Source organism: Eubalaena glacialis, chromosome 1 (assembly GCF_028564815.1).
Source record: "Eubalaena glacialis isolate mEubGla1 chromosome 1, mEubGla1.1.hap2.+ XY, whole genome shotgun sequence".
Lineage (NCBI taxonomy): Eukaryota > Metazoa > Chordata > Mammalia > Artiodactyla > Balaenidae > Eubalaena > Eubalaena glacialis.
In genome coordinates this window covers 4,955,863-4,977,858 of record NC_083716.1, presented here as the reverse complement: position 1 = coordinate 4,977,858, position 21,996 = coordinate 4,955,863, and the positions used below count along the sequence as shown (strand labels likewise).

The window sequence follows — 21,996 nt, the reverse complement described above, 5'->3', positions numbered from 1 at the left end:
TGCACCGCAGCCTGAGACGGCATCTTCTCCACCAAAGTCCCACCCCGAGGCAGGGGCAGCCAAGGCATCTCCACCCCACCCACCCCCCAGCCAGGGGTTGACCAGACTTATTGGGAATTAAGTTGGGAACAGAATTAAGGATGCATTTTCCACCCGTGGATGTTTTGTCCCCTGGAGCCGCCTCCCTGAGTCTGCCTCCATCCTGGGACCCCGAAGGCAGGTTCTGCGGCCAGCCTCCCTTGAGCAGACAAAAGGTCAGGCAGATATCACATTCTCTGAAAAATGTGGTGATAAAATGCCGTCTGGAATGAGGCTTTCCCATCTTACCTACTTTGAGAACTTTCAAGCTTCTCAGAATACTTTCAAAAGCAATACAGTATCATCCTGTTTTGAAAAAGATGGATTTAAAAGTAAAAACCCCAGGGCTTCCCTGGTGGTACAGTGGTTGGGAATCCGCCTGCCCATGCAGGGGACACGGGTTTGAGCCCTGGTCCGGGAAGATCCCACATGCCGCGGAGCAGCTAAGCCCGTGCACCACAGCTACTGAGCCTGCACTCTAGAGCCTGCGAACCACAACTACTGAGCCCACGTGCCACAACTGCTGAAGCCTGGGCGCCTAGAGCCCGTGCTCCGCAACGAGAGAAGCCACCGCAATGAGAAGCCCACGCACCGCAACGAAGAGCAGCCCCCACTCGCCGCAACTAGAGAAAGCCCGCGTGCAGCAACAGACCCAACGCAGCCAAAAAAATAAATAAAATTTTAAAAAATAAAATAAAAATAAAAATCCCATAGAAAGGACATAAACCATTTTGTCAATTTTTCTGGGTCAGCCTAAGCCATAGAAAGGGAAGACTTGGACACCCCCTGACTCCTACTCCACCGGCGCCTCCATGAGACACCCCCGGCCCGCTCAGCTTTGGCCTTCATTCAGACAGTCCTGGGCTCTAAGGTGCCACCGCTCCCCGGATGAAAGCACAGGAGCCTGGCCTCCTCCTTATACTTAGATAGTGAGGAGGGCAGACCCAGGGTCCCCAGAGAAGAGGCCACGAGCACCAGGCACGGTCAGCACTGGTCCCCAGCTCCTGGTGAGGGGGCTGGAGTGAGTCTGTGCTTCAGGCCGTGGTAACAATGGCAAGGGCCACGGAGGCTGTGGTTCAGAGCGTGGCCCGCCCTACGCGCATCACCTGCGTCATTTCAGCTCATCCTCGCCGGCCTCTCAAGGTGTCATGATTATTCCCTACATGCTCAGGAGGAAGCTGAGACCCAGAGCAGTTCCATGTTTTGTGCCGGGTCACCTAGTCTGTGCCAGAGCCAACATTCCCGCCTAGTTCTAACCTCCCCCCCCACTGCCTGCCCCGCTGCAGGGACAGAGACGTCCCCTCTCTCTAAGTGTCCTAGCGCTGGAGCTACCCCATCAGGGCTGGGAGAGACCAACTGCTTCAGATGAAAAAACAGAAGCCCTGGATCCTCAATTTCTAGAGGCTCTGCTTGGTCAAGAAGGAATTGGGAGGTGAATGGCCCGGGAGAACCCAGGGCCACACCCAGTGGCTGCCCTGCTGATATGGGACCAAGACTGGCTTCTTTCCCTCCTCTGCCAGAGCCGGCTCCTGCCGTCCCCCTTCCTTTATTCTTCCCAATCCGTGCTTGTGCATCCCGACCAAGACTCAAGGTTGCCTCTCAGGGCAAATCGCCAGCCCTCTGTGGTTGGGGGCAGGACGTCCACGGCTGCTTCCTGGGCCTTCCCACGTGCTGGATGAGGTCATCCTGTGGCCATTTGCACCTCCTGGTCCCTGACCGGTTCCCTCCTGTGCACCCCCTCCCTCAACGCTGGCTGCCATGAAGATCATTTCATCAGAGAAATGGAAACCGTCATGCTGGGCGCTCTTAGGAATGGGGCTCACAGCACCCAGATGTCAGATGGGTCGTGTTTCTTCTCCACCGTAAGCAGAGCTGCATTTCCTGGAAGGCTGTGTCTCCATGTGCTCAGAAGATGATGGACAACGGAGGCAGCATCTGCCAAGCCAGAAAAATAACCCGAGCACGAGGTTGATGGCTGTCTTCTCCTCTGCCCGTCACCTAGATCCAGAGAGGACGGGGTTGAAGTCAAGCTGAGGCGGTTGCCGGGGAGAAGTGGGAAGGCAGCCCCTCGCGGGTCGGGAGGTGGTTTGAGCAGGTGGGTGCTCGGAAAGACAGTCCCCAACTTCCGGAACGCTGAACCCCACCTCTGAGCCATCCTCAGAAGCTGCTGCTGTGGAAGAACTGTCAGGGGAGAGCCTGGGTTTTGAAAGGCAGAGGCCATGAACAGGTCTCACTCAAAGCATAAAGAGGGTCAGAGTCCCACAGAGATGCCAGAGAGAGGAACAGTAGCCGAGCTGGGCGGGGTGGTACCAGGGGTAGCAGATGGGGGGGGTCAGGACGCACCTAGAGTAGCAGGCAGGACTCTTCCTTGGGAGGGTCAGGAACAGAGGGACACAAAACAGGCTCCCAGGCCTCAGCCGAGAGGCTGGATGAGAGGAACACTTCTGGCCTTGGCTTGCCGTCTGAACGTGTTTAAGAAAGGGAAACTACTGAATGGGAGAAAGTATCTGCAAATGATAGGACTGCTAAGGGGTTAATATCCAACATATATAAACAGCCTATGTGACTCAACATCATAAAAACAAACCACCCAGTTAAAAAATGGCCAGAGGACCTCAGTAGACATTTTTCCTAAGAGGACATGCAGATGGCCAATAGGCACATAAAAAGATGCTCAACATCACTAATCATCAGGGAAATGCAAATCAAAACCACAATGAGATATCACCTCACATCTGTCAGAACGGCTGTCATCACAACGAACACAAATGACAAATGTTGGTGAGGATGTGGAGAAAAGGGAAGCCTTGTGCACTGTTTATGGGAATGTAAATTGGTGCAGCCAGTGTGGAAAACAGTATGGAGGTTTCTCAAAAAATGAAAAATAGAACTACCATATGACCCAGCAGTCCCACTCATGGATATATATCTGGAAAAAACAAAAACAGTAATTCAAAAAGATACATACACCCCAATGTTCATAGCAGCATTATTTACAATTGCCAAGATGTGGAAGCAACCTAAGAAGATGTGAGAGAGATATATATATATGAATACCACTCAGCCATAAAAAAAGAATAAAGTGTTGCCAATTTGCAGCAAAATGGATGGACTTGGAGGGTATTATGCTCAGTGAAATAAGTCAGACAGAGAAAGATAAACACTGTATGATATCACGTATATGTGAAATCTAAAAAATACAACAAACTAATGAATATAACAGAAAAGAAGCAGACTTACAGATATAGAGAACAAACTAGTGGTTACCAGTGGGGAGAGGGAGAGGGGAGGGACACTATAGGGTTAGGGGATCAAGAGGTACAAACTATTAGGTATAAAATAAGCTACAAAGATATATTGTACAACACAGGCAATATAGCCAGTATTTTATAATAACTATAAATGGAATATAACCTTTTTAAAAAATGGCTGAGAAGAGGATATTGTAGACTTTGAGTTTCTAGAAACATTTTTACAATTTGGGTTAATCTGCAAGTAACCACTTCCTTTTAAGTTTTCCTTATAAAAGCCAATTAATGACAATGGCTGTCTCCCTGGAGATGGGCCATGGCACCATCATTGGTGCTAAACCCAAGACGGACCAGACCCTCTGTGCTGGCAGATGTCAGCTGCATATTGAGCCAGTAATCAGTAAACTATGGCCTGACACCTGTTCTTGTAAATAAAGTTTTATTGGAACACAGCTGTGCTCACTTATTTCTGTACTGTTTATGACTCTTTTCATGCTTGGGACAGAGACCGTATGGCCCGCAAGCCTAAAATACTTATTATCTGACCCTTTGCAGAAAACAGTTACCAGCTTCTGCTTTACACTGTTCTTTAGCAATTTTGAACCTTTTACTATTTTTTAAAATTTTATTTTATTGAAGTATAGTTGATTTATAACATTGTCTTAATTTCTGCTGTACAGCGAAATGATTCAGTCATACATATATATATAAATACATTCTATTTCATATTCTTTTCCATTATAGTTTATCACAGGACATTGAATATAGTTCCCTGTGCTATACAGTAGGACTGCGTTGTTTATCCATTCCGTATGTAATAGATTGCATCTGCTAATCGCAAACTCACAATCCATCCCTCCTGTACCCCTTTTCCCCTTGGCAACCACAAGTCTGTTGAACCTTTTACTACTGAAGAGGTAGTGTACAGATCAAATAGTATTTCATGGGCAAAACAAATATTTAAGAAACAGACTGTCTTTTCAATGGTGTTGTACAATCTGTAATCAACCGTGGTCCCGGGCAGGTCTTCTATAGGTGATGGGCTGAATGAAACACCAGCTTTGGTGGAGTGAGGATGGGCTTTAGGGAGGTTGAAGCCACACAGAGAGGGAATGCCTTACAGGAATTTGGTTTCCACATCCTCAGGTTAAAGAAAGGAGCTTCTGCTGCAGCTGCCATCCCAGATGTGCCAACATCTGGCTCGGGGTGCAGGTACACTAGCATTTTGTAGCTAATTAGGTGTTGACATGTGCTGTATTTCAGTGACACTTATTTTGTTAATATACAATAGTATGACATGACAAAGAGACGATGGAAAACTCTATCCAGAGACTGTTCTCTAGAATGCATCACTCTGGTCCACTTCCTGATGAGAAGGAGGAGTTTTAGCAACTCCAGCCATGGATCCATCTAATCTATTGTACCAGTCACTGGCAGGGGAGGATTAAGCAGGTGCATTAATTAAGCAGCAGGTGCATCTTATTTTAGTCTAGAGAAGTTCAGTCATTATGCATCCATATATTTAATGATCTTCTTGGTTTGTCACCATGCAGAGATACAAAGTTCTTCTAAAGATCTTGTAAATTCTTTCATATTCTAGATATTTTTCTACAAGTTAAATTTTCTGATCAGTACATTGTACTATGACTCTGGAACAAGTTGATGCCTTGTGGTCTTGGTAGAGAAAACTGCATTTTAAATTTAAAAAAAAACAAAGTTCTTCCTGGTATTTTTCACAATATCAAATCAGATTTCAAAAAGCCTCCAAATAATCATCGTTTTTGTCTTCAGCTTTGAACAAGCACATGCACTGTTCATGAAAGTGTGGACAATTTTGATCTAGATTCCGGGCTGCTAAGACCACCTGGTCCGAGGTGTCTGACCGTGCCAGGCTGGGCGCCTTTTGCCACAGCATCAAACAAGTCTCTCTCTCTCTGTTTCTCTCCCCTCTGCCCAACCCAGCCCTCAAGTCTGGATGACAGAAGAGGCAGCCGTCCCCGGTCCATGGTCCGATCCTTCACAATGCCTTCCTCGTCCCGGCCTCTGTCTGTGGCCTCTGTCTCGTCCCTGTCATCAGACAGCACCCCTTCCAGGCCGGGCTCCGACGGGTGAGTCTGGCTCAGCAGCCGAGGAGGGTTGGGAGGGGCTTCGAGGAGCCACCCAGGGCCCTGGGTTTGTTTCATCACACCTGAGAGGATTTTTAAAAATCAAAATTCTCTTTGAAATGGAGACCATCCAAGACTTTTACAATCATGGTGCCACTAAGACTTGTAGAGTCTTGTGAATTTTTGAGAAAAAATTTCTCGCTTTGGGTACCACTTTGGATGAGGTTTCCATCAAATTGTAAAACCTCCAGGTGAGTGTTCAGTCCTTTTCAGCAAGTCCCGGAAGCAGTGTGATGCATTCCTTGCCAGCTGCGTGCTTCTACTTTTCATCTCTTGCTCACTTCCAAGGTGTCACGCTAGGGCAGGACTGTCACACACAGGCAGGCTTCCTTGAGAGCTGGCAGGGCCACCTTCTTTCTACAAGATCTCTTTGGAGACCCAGTTTTGCTCTTGAGCACCGGATGGCACAAAGCAACTAAGAAGGGATCAAGAACGGAACGGACGGGTAAACGTTTCATTGAGCTCCCACTGTGTCTCCTGCAAAAAGAACCTCGTTATTGACATTTTTGTGTGTTTTGTGACTAGCATATATGAAAAGTTTGTTCTGATTATACAGAAAGAAAAAATGTCACATGCAATTTAAACAGTAGAGAAGAACTTCTAACTGTTTTGCTGTCAAGTTTGCACAGTTGTGTGTTTGTCCAAGCCCATTTGGTTTACAATCCATCATCCCATCCTATCAAACCCACAGGCTCCTGGCCCTTGCGACACGCAGACACAAACTTCCAGAGCGCCCCAAGGGACAGCTCCAACCCAAGTGCCCTTTGTTGCCGACGACCAGTGTGCCCAATGAAGGATGGCAAATTGTTCCCACGTTTTTTTCCTAACAGTAATTTTTATCAGTGTCTGCTACTTATAAGGCCAAGTCCATATGGAAAACCTCAATTTAGAGGTATTTAAATCAAGTGTGCTTGTCACTGAGAGCAAGATTGCTAAAGAAACTTAATTCAACTTCTCCCCAGGTAAATCCCCAGGCTACTTATGAAAAGGTTTTTATATTTCCAGGAACGTAGGGGTGAGGGCAGAAAGTGATCTAGAGGTTTTAGATGGAAGAGTACTGTCCTGCACATGTGAATACATGAGTGGGAATCGTTGTCTCCACCCCTGGAGCCGTATTTGTTTAACCTTGAACTAGAAGGCATCTAATATATTAGAGTCGAGATTTTTGTTCATTCTCGGGGTTACCACCCTTCACTACCTAATGGATGTGGAAAAAATGAGGCTTTGGTCTCAAATGGCACCAGTTATGTGCAGAATAAAGTTCGTCCTGTCGGCAGGTGGTTCTCATAATGTGAAAAATTTAAAGCTCAGCCTTCCTCTTGGTTTCTTGTATATTCGTCTGGATTTCACAGCACAGGTTTTCCCCGGAGCTTTAAGATGTCCACTAATCCTTTGTTTCCCTACATTAATTATTATCCCAAGTTCTGCCAAACCTAGAATAAAATCATGAAGATTTTTAAATTTTTGTTTAGAGTAGAAGAGAGATAATATTTAACACCTAATGGATGTTGATCTATTAGTTATTGTGTATCCAACTGGAAAAGTCCAGATGCCCAGAAATGCCTTAATAATCAAAGTCAACACTGGTGTATTTCATTATTTTCAAGTTTTTATTATGCAAAAATTTCAGACCTATACAAAGGAGACAAAATAGCATAATGAGGCCCTGTACCAGCCCATGAGCCAGCCTCAACAGTGATCAAATCCTAGCCCACCGTCTCCCTCTTCCATATTATTCTGAAGCAAATCTCAGACATCATATCATTTCATCCGTAAACATTTCAGTGTGAATTTCTAAAAGGTAAGAATTTACCAAAAACACAATCATACTACCTTTAGCACATGTAAAAAGTGAACAGTAATTCCATACTATCATCAAATATTGGTTTTAATTTCCAATTGGGGCATAAATGGCTTTTTTTCTTTTCAGTTTGTTTGAAACTGATCCAAATAAGAGCCCCACTTTGCAGCTGGCTGCTGTATCTCTTTAGTTCTCTTTTAATCAATAGATTTCCCCTTCTACTTTTTTCTTTTCATTTCTTTTCCTTGTAATTTATTTGTTGAAAAAATCCAGGTTGCTTCTGGTGTCGTCTGGATTTTGCTTATTGCATCCCCTACAGTGTTATTGACTGTGTATCTCCGTCTTTCGTATTTCCTGCAGATTAGTGGTCACATCTAGAGGCTTGTGCACATTCAGGCATGATTTGGGGACAGGATGACTTCAATGTTCTTCCATTCAGAAGGACATTCGTGTCTCTCTCCCTTGCAGTGATGTTAGCAGCTATTGATAATCAATGCCTACATTCAATACCATTACTGTTCAAATCCTGCTGACCATCCAATTTTTCCTTTTTTTTTTACAAAATGTAGCAGATGTGATTCTTGCTCTCAGCAGTCAGCGTCTTCTATGGATTTGAAATGTGCTTTTGTGAATGATCCATCTAAGTGTTGACTTTCATGTTACCTCTCCCATGTTGGGGAGCCAAGGTGCTGGAATGGTCTTATTCAGAGCAGTGGTTTTGTTCTCAATGTCCCATTCACAAATAAGTTTGAAACAAACCACAGCTAGGATGACAATGTGACGGGCTTTCTAGATTTCCTTCTCTTACAATCAGTGTCCCCTTGAAGAAGACACTTCAGTCTCCAGGTGTCCCAGGAAGTCAGGCTTGGAAGGTCGCAGTGAGGACTGGGGGCTCCCAGGGGCAGGCTCGGGACCTGGCCCCTTATCCTGACAACCTGCGTTACCGGGGTGGGATTTGCCCTCCCACGGGGCTCAGGGGCTGCCTGACATTGGGCAGCTCAAGGACAGGGAGCGTCCGTGAACCCTCTCAGCTGACCACTTTGCTTCTCTTAACCGTATGGGAATGATGGGTAGACCACAGTTTAAAAAACACATTTATCAGAAATCACAATATAGGCTATTTCTCCTATATGACTGTATGACTCTAGCTTCTTTTAAGAGATCATATCTCTTCTTAAATACCATTTTCATTCCGTTTCATTTTGTGAAGGGGGACATCCAGCCCATGGTGCTTAGAGGTTGTGGAGACTTAACCAGAAGGTGGCAGAGCTGAGACCCAGAATCTCTGTCTCAAGCTCAGTTCTCGGCTAAAAAACTGAGGGCATCTCCACATCCTTGCAAGCTGGAATTAGCTTGTTTCTCACTGAGCCATCAAAGGGTTCTCAAATGGAAGCTACCTGTGTACCGATACAGACATTTCTTTGCATTAGCATCTGCCTATTTCTCCTCATTGCGTTCGTGAATATTTCAGTATGACTCTCTCAAAGGTGAGGGCTTCCCTTTTGAAATAGACCCCAAATACCATCCTCCCGTCGTAAATCAACAAGAATCCCTGAATATAATCATCCCATATCCAGTAAGACTTTACATTTCCCTCATCATCCTGTAAGTGTTCTATTTTTTTTCCAATTGGTTTTTATAGAAATTCAAAACTATAACCATTGCAATCGGCAATGTGTATCTTAAGTCTCCCTTGACCTTCCTTTTAAAATCCTTTCTTTCCTTGTAAAATTGGGCATTTCCCAGGGAGCACCTGATTCATTTTGAGTGACTTTACATGGAGCTGCAGGGCGAAAAGCAGTGGCTGTCCTAGTAAGACGTCATTGATTTAAAGAACCATTTCCTTTAGGTTTGCTCTGGAGCCCCTCCTGCCAAAGAAAATGCACTCCCGGTCCCAGGACAAGCTAGACAAGGACGACCCAGATAAAGAGAAGAAGGACAAGAAGAAGGAAAAAAGGAACAGCAAACATCAAGAGATATTTGATAAAGAATTTAAACCCACCGACATTCCCCTGCAGCAATCTGAGGCTGTGATTCTTTCAGAAACGGTAACTTCACAGGGAGCTTTCCCTCGCTCCGCGGTAGCTGCCGGGACCTGTCTATGCTCCACATTTAGCCAAGGGGGCTGTCAATTGGATTTCATTGCATTGGCTATGAAATAGTCATTTGAAAATCGGGGGTCTCTCCCAGCTCTCCCCTTGTATAACTGATGCCGTAGGGCATCCAGAGGCGCAGAGGAGAGCTGCATCTCTCCGGAGGATGCTTGTCTTTGCCCCCGTGCTCCAGCCTCCATCCCACAGGGGCTGGGGGCAGGGCCAGCCATCAGCAGGCCCCACATGGTTCTAGGCTCCGCGGCAGTGTTGGACTTGCTTCCATTAGACATCCAGACGTCTCTGGAGATGAACAGGATGCTTTTGTTGTCAGAGAGCAGTACTGCGGGCCAGCTAACGCTGTTCCCTTGCCCCTTCCTGACCAGAAATCACTAAGCCACCGTTTCTGCCCGAATGTTATCATCTGCTCAGCTAGAGTCCCAGAGCCCCTTCCCGCTGGGCTGTGCCAGCTGTACACAGGTCCGTGTTATCCTCCAAGCCTCATGTGCTCCATGCCTAAATCCCTTGGCCATCTTTCAGAAGGATTTTCAGGGACTTAACATGACACGTGCTGGTGAGTTGACATTAAAGATGGATCCCAGGGAATCTCGTTCATTCCAGAGTCTGGGGTTGTGCGATGGCAGTGGAACCCAAGCAGCATGCTCTCCTCCCAGGGCTGGGCCCAGCAGCGCATAGCAGCGTTTGGAGTCTGGGGGCAGAAATGAGGCACAGACAGCTTCTGGGGTGAACTGTATTCAGGACGTGCTATTTGTAGACTGGAGACAAAATAAAGAAGAGGCTCTCCGAGGCCGTCAGCTTCAAAGGTTAAGTCAGGCTTAGAGCTGCCTCCCTCTCAAAATGGATGGACGTTTGCCTGTACGGTGGCCAAGAATGTGCCTGCCCTGGGCAGGGAGTCCTGTCCTGGCTGTTACTGAAGGGTTGCTTATCAAAGGGCTCAGGTGGGACCACCGTTTAATAAGACATACTTCACTGCTTGTTTATATCTTGAATACCAGAGGGTATGTTTCATCCAGACCGCATGCCATGGAGACCAGCAGTCACATGCTACTTGGGTGTTTAGAGGTGGAAGGGAGACCCCAGAGCCACGACGCGGTCTTCATGAAGGCAGATGCCCTCGCGAGGCCTTTGGACACAGCTCGGACTGCAGCTGGGCTTCGGTGTTTCACTGCAGAGTGCAGGTGGCCCAGGGTGTAGGGCCCGGGGCGGGACTGGCCACAGGCTAGCATTAAGTGCCCAGATGCAACCTCACGCAGGGGGATCCAGAGGTTTCTGATGAACCCGCCCCTGCCCCCTGTGCTCTGTCCACTCTTCTGGAAAGTTGGGGGGCCAGCGACCCTGCTGGGACTGGCTGGCACCCCCCTCTCTCTAGAGTCCAGACACCATCACTGGGTGGGGGAACGAACAGCAGCATTTTTTGAAAATCTACTACGTGCAGACCCTGTGCGAGTCTTTCGTACATTTTAATTTAAGCTCCACTTTAAGATGTTAAAACTGAGGGCCTCAGAGAATTTGAGCCACGTGGCAGAGTTGAACAGAATTAAGTTGCATGCAGAGAAGGGAAAGGACGTGCCAGGCTCAGCCATCATCACAGTATAAGTCTGTCCCTCCCCGCCGTGGCCCTGCTTTCCCGCGAGGATGCTAGCAAAGATGGGCTGAGTTCAGCACAAAGTGCACCCCGCCCCCCATGGCTGGCCCGGGGTACCCTCAGCCAATCCACAAGAACCCACCAAGGTCAGAGCACAGAACCTTGACCCCGCTGTCGGCCTCTGAGGAGTCTCAGACTAACCACCGCTGTAGCTCCAGGGGCTAGGCCTCCTGACTTCTCGCTGGAGGCAGACTAGCTGCTCTTGTCCAGCCCAGGTACCAGTCTGTCCTCCGGGTTACAGCTGCTGGCAAGGTCTGTGAGTCCAGTTAGGCACCTGGAGTTTCCTATTCAAACCTCTGTGTGCCTGTGACTGGCCAGGTGCTGCGGGACAGAGCAGGTGGGCTGGTGGGGCCCGTGAGAGGGAGGCTTACTGAGTGGTGGCAGTAACCCCATTCCCTGGGGCGGCGCTGGGCTTGCCCTGCTCTGTGCGCCCACCTGGCCTCCTCGTGCTTCTGCAGAGGTTTTCTCTGTTCCCTCCACGGGGCTGGATTCGGCTTCCTGCCTGAGTTTGCATCATCAACAATTTCATGACCTCTAGCTAAGCCTCTCAGAGTCTGCCTGGGGCAGGAGGGGCGCCCTCCACCTGCAATTTGCATCTCACCAGTAAAATGTCCTCTGCTCCCCGAATCGTCAGAATGTGCACTTATGGGATGGGGTGGGAAGGATGGGAGGAGCACCTATGCAATCCCTGAATCCCCGTCTCCAGTCCCCATACACACGCACCCGAGGAGAAGCCCGAGCTCGGCAGGCTGTCCCAGACCTCCCGCAGCAGCTGAGCTGCAGGGAACTCATCGGTTTCTGCAGATGAGGGGTGACACCTGGTCTCCGGTATCTCCTTCGTTGGCATGGGATAGTTCTGGAAGTCGGCCTGTGAAATGGCCCTCAGTCCCCCGTTTACCAAAGGGCCTGTGAAACGGCCCTCAGTTCCCCGTTTACCAAAGGGCTTAAGCCTTCCTCCCCTCCTTCCAGCCTCAGTAGCCTCCAGGGAGGCCCTGCCTTTGCAGACCACTTAGAGGCACATGCTGCCGCCCACTGGCTCTGCAGCTGACCCTCACCAGCAGGCTCAGGAATCAAGCCCCCGGAACCAGGCCCAGAGCCCTGCCCTCCCGCCCTGCCCATCCTGGAGCGGAAATCTTGATTCCTCCTTCTCAGCTGGGTTAATAACTTTCCTAATTACTCCTACCTTGGAGTATTTTGAACCGCTTGTGTTCCCCCAGGCCTAATGATCTGAGACCAGGTTGTAAGAAAAAGATAAATAAAACACCTCGATGTTACAGGTGCAGGAAAAGGCTTAGGTGGGAAAAGTCAAGTGCATCCGAAAGTCAGAGATGGGGAGGAAAAATGCAATGAAAAGTGGAAAGAATTCCTACTCAGTAATAGCGTAGCATGAGAGAAGAAACAGGAGATGAATAAAGGAAATCCTTTGGCAAGTTTCTAGATTTTCACGTACCTGCCAAGAAAGACCAAGAAATTAGGCGCCTGAGGCGTTCTGGTCACTGAGCAGGTTGTTGAGTCCACTCGTGACCCGCTGGAGCTTTCCCTGTGTGCTCTCACCCCCACTGAATGGCCCACATTACATTTATGTCCAGGAAACATGTGGTGTGACATCTACCCCAGAGTGGGTAAGGAGATTATTGTGAAGCCTGTGTCCGTTTGCCAGGGCTGCCGTAACAAAGTACCACAGGCTGGGCAGCTGAAACGACAGAGATTGATTGTCTCACGGTCTGGAGGCTGGACCTCCAAGATCAAGGTGTCAGCCGGGCTGGTTCCCTCTGAGGCTGTGAGGGGCATCTGTTCCTGGCCTCTTCCCCAGCGTCTGGCGGTCGACCAGCAGTCTTTGGCCTCACTTGGCTTGTACAAGCATCACCCTGATCTCTGCCTTCGTGTTCCCGTGGCGCCGTCCCTGTATGCATGTGTCAGGGTCCAAATTTCCCCCTTTTATAAGGACACCAGTCATATTGGATTAGGAGCCCCTGTAACGACCTCATGTTAACTTGACCATCTGCATACACCCTATTTCCGGATAAGGTCATATTCGCAGGTACTGAGGGATTAGGACTTCAACATAGGAATTTTTGCAGTGAGACAACTCAGCCCATGACAGAGCCTAACTATGCTCTTTCCGCCCCTCTGATGTAGATAAGTCCCCTGCGGCCCCAGAGACCGAAGAGCCAGGTGATCAACGTCATGGGGAGTGAAAGGCGCTTCTCGGTGTCGCCGTCCTCACCATCCTCCCAGCACACGCCGCCTCCGGCCACACCGAGGGCCAAGCTCAGCTTCAGCCTGCAGTCTAGTAAGTGGAACACTGTCCGCATTTGAATTCCTGCCGTTGCTGTGTGACCTCCCCCTCGATCGAAGTCTCTAAAGTTAGACCTACCCTCTCTGTCCAGCAGATGGTGAGAGTTTTGACGAGCACCTGACTGCCTGGGAATGTCCCCGGGGACTAAAGCAAATCAGGCCAAAGCCCAGTCCTGGGCTCCTGCGCTCCCTGGGAGGAAAGCGTGGGGCCCGTTCAGCTCTCCAGACCTCCTGTGTGCTGGGGGTAACTCGAGAGGCATGTGGGATGTCCCCCATTTCGTGCCACCAGATAATGCAGCCCATGGGGGCGGGGTGGGGGGTTGTGGGCCTTTTTGTGTCCAGGAGGAATGGGAAGGAAAGAAGCCCTGCCAGGCTGCGCTGAGGGGCTAAGGGTAGAACTTAACTTTTCCAGTTTTGCCCGATTTCTAGGGCCGCTCGATATATCACCACAGACTTGGTGGCCTAAAACATCAGAAAGTTACTCTCTCACAGTCTGGAGGCCAGAAGTCTGAAATCAAGGTATCAACAGCCTTGCTACCGTGTAGAGTCTCAGAGAGAGAATCTGCCCGTGCCTCTTCCAGCTTCTGGTGGATTCCGGCAGTCCTTGGCGTTCCTTGGCTTGTCAACGCATCACTCTAATCCCTCCCCTCTCTTCCCAGGCCTTGTTCTCCGTGTTTCTGTGCTCTGTCCTCTTCTTACAGGAGACTGGAGATTGGGTTTAGGGCCCATCGTAAATCCAGGATGATCTCCTCTCGAGATCCTTAACGAATACGTCTGTAAAGACACTATTTCCAAAGAAGGTCATATTCTGAGGTCCTGGGTGGGTGTGAATTGTGGACAGATGCTGTGGAACCCACTGCAAGTGGTACCCGGCTTTTCACCACTAAAGCCAGGCCGGCCGGAGAGGCGACATCCTGGCAGGAAGAAAGTGGCAGGGACTGAGGGCAGCAGTAGAATGAGGGCGGCCGGAGAAGGAGGATGGGGAGGACTTCCCTGGCGGTCCAGTGGTTAAGACTTCACCTTCTAGTTCAGGGGGTGCGGGTTCCATCCCTGGTCGGGGAGCTAAGATCCCACATGCCTCGTGACCAAAAAACCAGAACACATTAAAAAAAGAAGCAATATTGAAACAAATTCAATAAAGACTTTAAAAATGGTCCACATCTTAAAAAATGGTCCAAATCTTAAAAAAAAAAGAAGGTGGGGGCACAGGGCGCACCACCCTGAGGAGTGGCTTGTGCAGGGCAGCAAACAGTTGTCCTCGGCATCTGGTTTCTTCTTGCTGCAAGGGGACGGCAGAATCGGGAGATGGTCCATCTGGTCGGGAGTCGGGGCTGCCACAGTGATGAGCCTGAGAGAGCCCCGCGTTTCTGGGCTCTGGAAGGTAGATGGTCTCCTGGTGTGTCCTAGTTTCACATCCTTGCACTATATATAACCAGTGATCTGCTTCAAAAATATTTTAATTTTTTTTATAAATAGCTAAAAACAGGCACCATTGCAGCTGCTGTGGAGAACACTTTCGTGGTTCCTTGAAATTAAACATAGAATCACCATAACCCCCAGTAAGCCCACTCCTAGACATTTACCCCAGAGACTTGGACACAAGGACTCAAGCAAATTCTTGCACGCGAATGTTCATAGCTGCGTCATTCACAACAGCCAACGGGTGGAAACAACCCAAGTGTCCATCACTTTGTGAATAGTTAAACTAAAATGTGCATCCAGAGAAATACCCATGCAATAGAATATGATTCAGCCATTACAAAAAAAAGTTCTGGTACATGCTACAACATGGATGAACCTGGAAAACACTAAGTGAAATAAGCCAGGACAAATATTATATGATTCCAGCTATATGAAATAGGTGAAATAATCAAATTCATGGAGACAGAAAGTCGATTCGAGGTTATCAGGGGTTGGGGGGAGAGCGGAGGGGGAATCATCACTTTCAGGGTAGAGCCTTTGTGTTTGGGGTGATACAATGGATAGTGGTGATGGTTGTGCAACAGTGTGAATGTGGTCGATGCCACTGATTTGTACACTTAAAAATGGTTAAAATGGTAAATTTTAAATAAATACCATAATAAAAACAACCAGTCACAAGGGCAGTCATTCAATCAGAGACCACCTTCTTGCTCCTGGATTCAACTGCAAGACTTCCTTATAAATTGACACAACTCTTCCTAGGAAGCACTTTCCTAGTGAAGGGTTTTTCATCAGATGCATCATCGGGGAAAACTTTAAAAGAGACCCAACAGCAAAAATGTCAGTTTTTCTCTCTTTAACATAAATGACAAACAAATTATTTCTAAGAGTCTCAACAAAGGCTGAGAAAGTATATTGCCTTAATGATCACTCCTCTGTCTGAAAACAGCTCCTTTTTCGTTTGCTTTAAAAATGGTACCTCCCCTTGGCTTACTTAAAGCACCAGCCGCAGCGGCTGCTACTGCTAATAACTGCATTTCGTACAATTGGCTTTTCCTGGTGTGAGAGTTTTGCAAGGCAGGTGGCTGGTTGTGAGCTGTGTTATTAGACTTGGCTTTAGTGAAGCTCCCCGGCTCATAACTGCAGGACGCCTGGTGCAGCGTCCCGGCTGGGCTCTGAAAACTCCAGGCGTAGACAGTCCTTGTGACCCCGTGCTGTGTAGATGCCACCAAGGCAGAGGGGCCTAGGAGGGATCAGAATGGTCCCAGGTTGGGAATTCCCTGGCAGTCCAGTGGTTGGGACTCTGTGCTTTCACTGCCAAGGGTCCGGGTTCGGTCCCTGATCGAGGAACTAGGATCCCGCGAGCCTCAAGGCGCAGCATGCATAAATAAATAAATAGATAGATAAATAGTAAGTAAATAAATAAACAGTAAATTAAATAAATAAATAAATAAAGGTCCCAGGTCGACATGGCTGTTTTTCCGGTGGTCTGATCTGTCCTTTAAGCTCAGGTTTTAGGCATCTCGTGATAGTTGGTATTCTCTTTCTAGGGCATGCCCTTCGGAGGCGATGCCACCCCTGGCCTTCTCTGCCCCTCTCTGCTCTCTTCTGTGCCCTGTTGACAAGCATTTCTGGGAGGAGAAGGGGTTCCCGCTTCCCTGCCACTCCTGAGAGAGCACAGAGCCGCCGTGTGTGCGCCCACGCCTGCTGGGGGGGTGGGTTTCATTCTCATCCACCCTGTTTCCCAGGTTTGGAGCTGAACGGCATGACTGGGCTGGACGTGGCTGAGGTTCCACCCCCTCTGCCTCTCAAAGGCACCAGCGCAGACTACGGGACCTTGACCGAGAACCTGGACCTGGCGGGCTTGCCGAGCCCCCTGCCCCCTCCTCCTCACCAGAGGGTAAGTCAGGACTCGGGGAGGGGGTTGCTCACATCCTTCTCTGCACCAGGTAGAAGCCCCTGCTTCCTGGCGTTAGCGTGTTTACTCTGGGCAAGCCGAGATGTGATTCCGAGCAGAGGTCACAGTGGTTGGAACGCCGGCGCGTGTGGTCTGTCGTTCTGTGTCCTCGCTGCAGGGACGCACTTTCCCACGGGGGCCTCAGGACAAGGCAAAGGGGGAAGAACTCCAGCCCGTGGATCGAAGGGCCACTCTCGTGACCTTGGAGGTCACTGCACTTCTTAGGAAAGTGTGGTGTTGAGAAGTAGCTTTTGTATGAAGAGGTTTGTCTGACTTTTTAAGAAGCTGGCCGATGCCACACGTGGTGGGGGGCCTGTGCTCCTGGACACCAGCCTTGCCCTTGAGAAGCCCTGGTCCCGGCATTTCCTCCAGGCAGCCCGCCCTCACACCGGCCACTCCCGGGTGGGGACAGGCACTTGCTGCACAGAGAATCTGCAAAGGAGAAGCAAGGTTGGGCAAACCCTGTTCCCCGAGGCCACCCATCCCTAGCCACACCTCTAGCCCTGAAGCCTACCCCACCCCATTTAGATTCGGGGTGCTGGCTGCCGCAAGCATGGTCAGCCAACTCGAACCCTCGTCAACATTGGTGCCCAGGCTGGTCCCCCCTTGGAAACCTTCACTAATCTTGTCTTATGTGCTCACTGCTCTGGCCTCTGGGCCTGCCTGCTTATGCAAACGTCAGCTAAAAGTCTGAAAAAAACACCTAAACCCGTGCCTCTGTTACCGGCTCACGGCTCTAGAAACATTCTTTTGAGATCCCCCCGCATTCTCTCCTGCTTCTTAAGGCTGCTGTCACACAGGCCTCTCCTTTGTTCACTGGCCCGGCTGCGTGCAGAGGTCCGCGTGCCCACGTGAAATGACCCAGCAGCGCCGGGAGATCCGCATCCAGGTTCATCCCTCCCCCAGCCACGCTATTCACAGCCTAATGAAATTAAAGCCATGCAGGCTGAAGAGTAGAATATCCCCGATCACACGTGCAGCTGGTCAGCCTCTATAACGTAATTATACGGCAACAGAACTCCTGTAGAACATCGAAGACGTGAGGTAGTCATGTGGCCACGATTCTTTTCATAACAGCAAGGTGTGTTTTTTCCCCTTCTAAAACAATATAAATCCTACATTCTTTTTTCTTTCTTTTTTTTTTTTTAATGGAGACTTTTTCACTGAGCTTTCTGCAAGTTTATTACCTTCTTGTGAGAGGAGCGGAAGAAAGAGGGGATATATTGACAGTATATTTATTCGATTATTCCTTTTGCGTAAGAAAACCAGACAAGCAGTGGGGCTTCCTCTTTGGTGCTGCAGGGATGGTTTGTCCTTCCGAGGCTGCAGTGCCTTTCGGATCAGCCCTCTGTCCCTCGAGATTCCATGATGGGGGACCGGCCGGAGAAGGGACCAGGTGCCCCATGATGGCTTTTTAGGAAGCTGGAACAGTTTGTAGCAACTAAGGAAATGTAAGTCTGACCCTTCCCGCAGATTTTCACGACAGGTTAGAATAAAAAGAGGCGCAGGGAGTTGAGAGAGACCGTTGATTGGTTGGGGTGTTGTTTTCCTAACAGCGTAGTTAACTGCTTCCATCTTGATTTTCATATCTTTATTTTATCGGAAAAGCAAGAGTGTCCCCCAGGTCTCCCTACACTGAAAATTCTGAACTTGGAAGTGTGAGCGAGTCCATTTTTGTTACAAATCAATTCAGGGGCAACATTTGATGGTCTCGGTTTCTGGGACACATCATCTGAGTTACTGCTGCCACCGCTGTTGGGGGAAGGACAAACATGCACAAGCTTGGGCTCCATTTATAAAGGGGTGTGAGTTCCATGAGATTAATTACCCAAGTCACCTTGCTGTCGGTGTCTTGTTTGACGTACCTGCAGCTGAGTACCCCTTCAGGAGGCATGCCTGTGGGCTAGGGTGTCATCTCTGGAAGCAGCTGGGTTTCCAGGGGTGCCTCCCTTTCAGGCCCCAAGAGCTGTTGTGGGATCATGATCGGTTCGCCCTCCATGGGGGCTGACCCATGTCCTCCTGTCACTCTCATTGATCAGCCTCAGGCTTGTAGTCAACTCTCTCTCTAGTTGTTGCCACTTTAAGCTGTCACTTCTTTCGAAATGGCTGTTACGACCGGTCGTCCGAGCTCTCGAGCCGCTCAGTGGTGACGAGCCCGCCATGCACGTCTCTGGCACAGAGGGCAGTTCCGACCGTGGCCCGGCCCCGCGCCGCTCACACCGGCCCGCACTGTTGACTTCCACGTGTCAACAAGCTTGCTGCCTCATCAGAGCCGGAAATCGGTCTTTCTTTTGACCGTGCATACCAACTTAAAAAGATTTACAAGTCTGTTCTTTTGCTTGCCTGGTTACAATGTCTAAATATCATTACATCAGTTCTGTGTTTCCACATGGATTCTCTTCTCTCTCTTAAGCCCTAGATCACTTTAGTATTTGTGTGTCTCAGAATCAGGAGGAAATTTGGGCGGTGAGTTAAGACGCGGCTTCGTCACTGTTCTGTCCTTGAAACTCCTTTTCTCACGTTGAGCTAAATGTGGACCTCCCCTGAGAGGCTGTTAACAGTCCACTGTCAGCCTTAGTTAGAGGCCAGTGCTTTGTGATCTCTTTCTGGTTTGTTCTGCCTGTGGCGTGTGCCCACTTATCCTGGTCTGTTTATGTTCCTCTGCTCATTCATTCACTCATTCATTTGTTCACTCATTTCTTTATGTATGTGGTCAACACACGTTGACCTCTTGTGCGTGTCACGTGCCCACCAAGAGCAAGGCCACCAGCTGCCCTCCATCATTCACACCCTGACAGGTACATCCCGTTTCTCTTATCGCCGTTACGGTTGTAAATCCATTCTTGAGAACCTAAGGCCAACTGTGGCCCATAAGCCACGTCCAGCCCGCCGCCTGTCTTTGTAAATAAACTTTTATTAGAACACAACTGCACCCATTTCTTGATAAACTGTGCTCCCCTCATGAAGAATTTAAACATCCCCCTAACCTTGTTCATCCTCCTCTGTTTACAGTTTGGGAAGAGACTGTGGATGAGAAACTACCTTGTCAATGGGTCACTTGGATGGTGGCCGCAGGTGCCACCATCACCCACTCACTGACCCTCTCTCATGTGGCCTTTCCATTTCTGAGAGCAAAGCAGACCTCTCACCCACCCACCCATGGAGAGCATCTCCAAGGACTTGTTTGTCCCTGAACCATTTCAGGGCATCTTCAGGGGGCATGAGGAGGGACCTCTGGGTGGTCCTCACCCTGGGAGGCTCAGCTGTGACATGGCCAGGCTGCCTGGCTGGCCCTGGGTCCTGCTTTGCCCACATTCACTTGTCCTTGACCATTTCAACTGCCCGCTTCTGAACCCGGTCCATTTCCAGGGGCCCTTAGGTCAACAGCACATGGATTTAAAACCACCACCCAAAGAGCAGCGGTTACACGTCTCAGGGGCTGTGCAGACGTGTGACATACCACGTGTGAAATAGTGGCCGGGGCCACAGCCACGTGGTCCTGAGTATGGCCGACTGCCGGCCCCGAGTCACGAGGAGAGGGCAGTTCCCACCCAGGGCTGCAGGTCAACTTGCCCTCACCGCCACCCCCCCCGCCGGCTCAGACCCGCCTGGAGTCTCCCTCATTTTCTGTCTTCCAGCATCTCCCCCCTCCGCTGCCCAGCAAGACCCCGCCGCCGCCGCCTCCCAAGACAACGCGCAAGCAGACCTCGGTGGACTCCGGGATCGTGCAGTGAACGCGCAGCGGCCGCCGGAGAGCGAGCTGGTATCCTTCCTCTCCCTCCGCATCTTCTCCCACGCCTGGCGTTTACCTCATTGGGCCTGTGATGTCTGACGTTTAGTGCAATTGCTTTTCCTTAACAGGAGTTCGTCTCCAGCCACGGAGTGAGAGGGCTTTAGCACTGGGGAGCGAGGTGGATACGGGCCTGGGACGTGCTTTTATGTTTAGCAAAGTCGGAGGCTTCTGAGTGTGTCCGTCTTGAGAGAGCCTAAGTCTTGCCCAGAAGTCCTTTCTTTTTGTGCCAAATGACGCATTAGCAAAGAGGCCAGTTGACCTGAGTGGAGCGCAGTAAGGAGAGCTTAGGCCTTCACTGCAGAACTGTGTAGTAACAGCTTAGGGACCCTCATCGCTCGAGGCCAAACCCCGGCTGACTCTTGCAGGATGTTTTATCAAACCCTCCTGGCTGCACCTGGTGGCGTGACTTTTTGTTGGTTGAGTGTCCCTTCAACTTACATCAGGCAACTAAGGTCAGCCCTTTCAGGGAAGTTCCTGATTTCCTTGGGTATAATTTAAAATAGGATATTTCTCCGCTACTGAACAGTGAACTAATTTATGGAGTGGAGACACCATTAAAAATACTGGGATCAAGTGGAAAAATAAATGAGTATAGGCAGATCAATTTTCTCTCCTTTTCAAAAAACAAAACGTAGACCACAGGAGATGGTTTTAATTGGGTGAACTCTTGTGCCATTCTGTACAGAAGTTTGTATATATGAGGGTCTTTAGAACTTGTTTTAATTTTTGTGGTCCTTCTGTCTATTGTAATATGTGTCCGCAAATGGTTCCCAATATGTGTTCTTAACGTTTAACTGAGGGAAGTGTAAAAAAAACCCAAATTAAATTTTCTGGGTTTTTTTCCCCCCAAAGCTCGTCCTAAAAATCATTGTCGACAAGGATTTAAAAAAAAAAAGAAAAAAAACTAACTTAGTATAACCTAATATTTTTATTCTATCATCTATATTTTTTTATTCACTGTAATCATGATATTCTTCTAGTAGGCTCGAAAGTTAATCCGTGACAACGAAAAATAAAATGTCATTTAAAAAGACTCGCAGTGTCTGACATACTATGTTTTTATCCCTTGATGTAAAATCTAAAAGCCGCTGTTTTCCATTTTGCTTTCTTAAAGAGCTTGGTGACGCGCGTTTATCTGTATGTGCATCCTCCTCAGACACCGGTCTTAATCATCTGTGTTTAATTGTCTCTGACTTGGAGGCCGGATAGACAGCACCCACGTGCCTCTGCATGCGTCTTTGCATGTCCTTACAGACAGAGCAGACCTGAGCCTAGCGAAGGCTGGAGCCTTCTCCCCTCAACCCAACCCCGGGGCCCTCTGGCTGCCCATTATTTACATCTCCTTTTAGCCTTTTCAGCTGCTAATTTGAGAGAGGGCTTTGTTTACTGGGGTGTGTCATTGCACTTGAGAGGCATCAGACTTCCCAGCTTTCTCTGAATCGTAGGTGGCAAGAAACAAAGAAGGCGCTGGGGTC

At 49.1% G+C, this 21,996-nt stretch overlaps 1 protein-coding gene across 2 annotated transcripts in view; it reads left to right on the top strand.

Annotated features, from left to right (window-relative positions):
• The window catches only part of DOCK1 (dedicator of cytokinesis 1), a 518,791-nt gene extending 497,237 nt beyond the window's left edge, over nt 1–21,554 (top strand). For both annotated transcript variants that reach the window (XM_061183775.1, XM_061183829.1), the window contains exons 48-52: nt 5,292–5,437; nt 9,145–9,343; nt 13,191–13,344; nt 16,520–16,671; nt 20,367–21,554. In XM_061183775.1, coding sequence (XP_061039758.1) covers nt 5,292–5,437; nt 9,145–9,343; nt 13,191–13,344; nt 16,520–16,671; nt 20,367–20,462 — 747 coding nt within the window. In that variant the 3' untranslated portion in view covers nt 20,463–21,554. The remainder of the gene's footprint in view (nt 1–5,291; nt 5,438–9,144; nt 9,344–13,190; nt 13,345–16,519; nt 16,672–20,366) is intronic.
• Nucleotides 21,555–21,996: the final 442 nt, after the last annotated feature.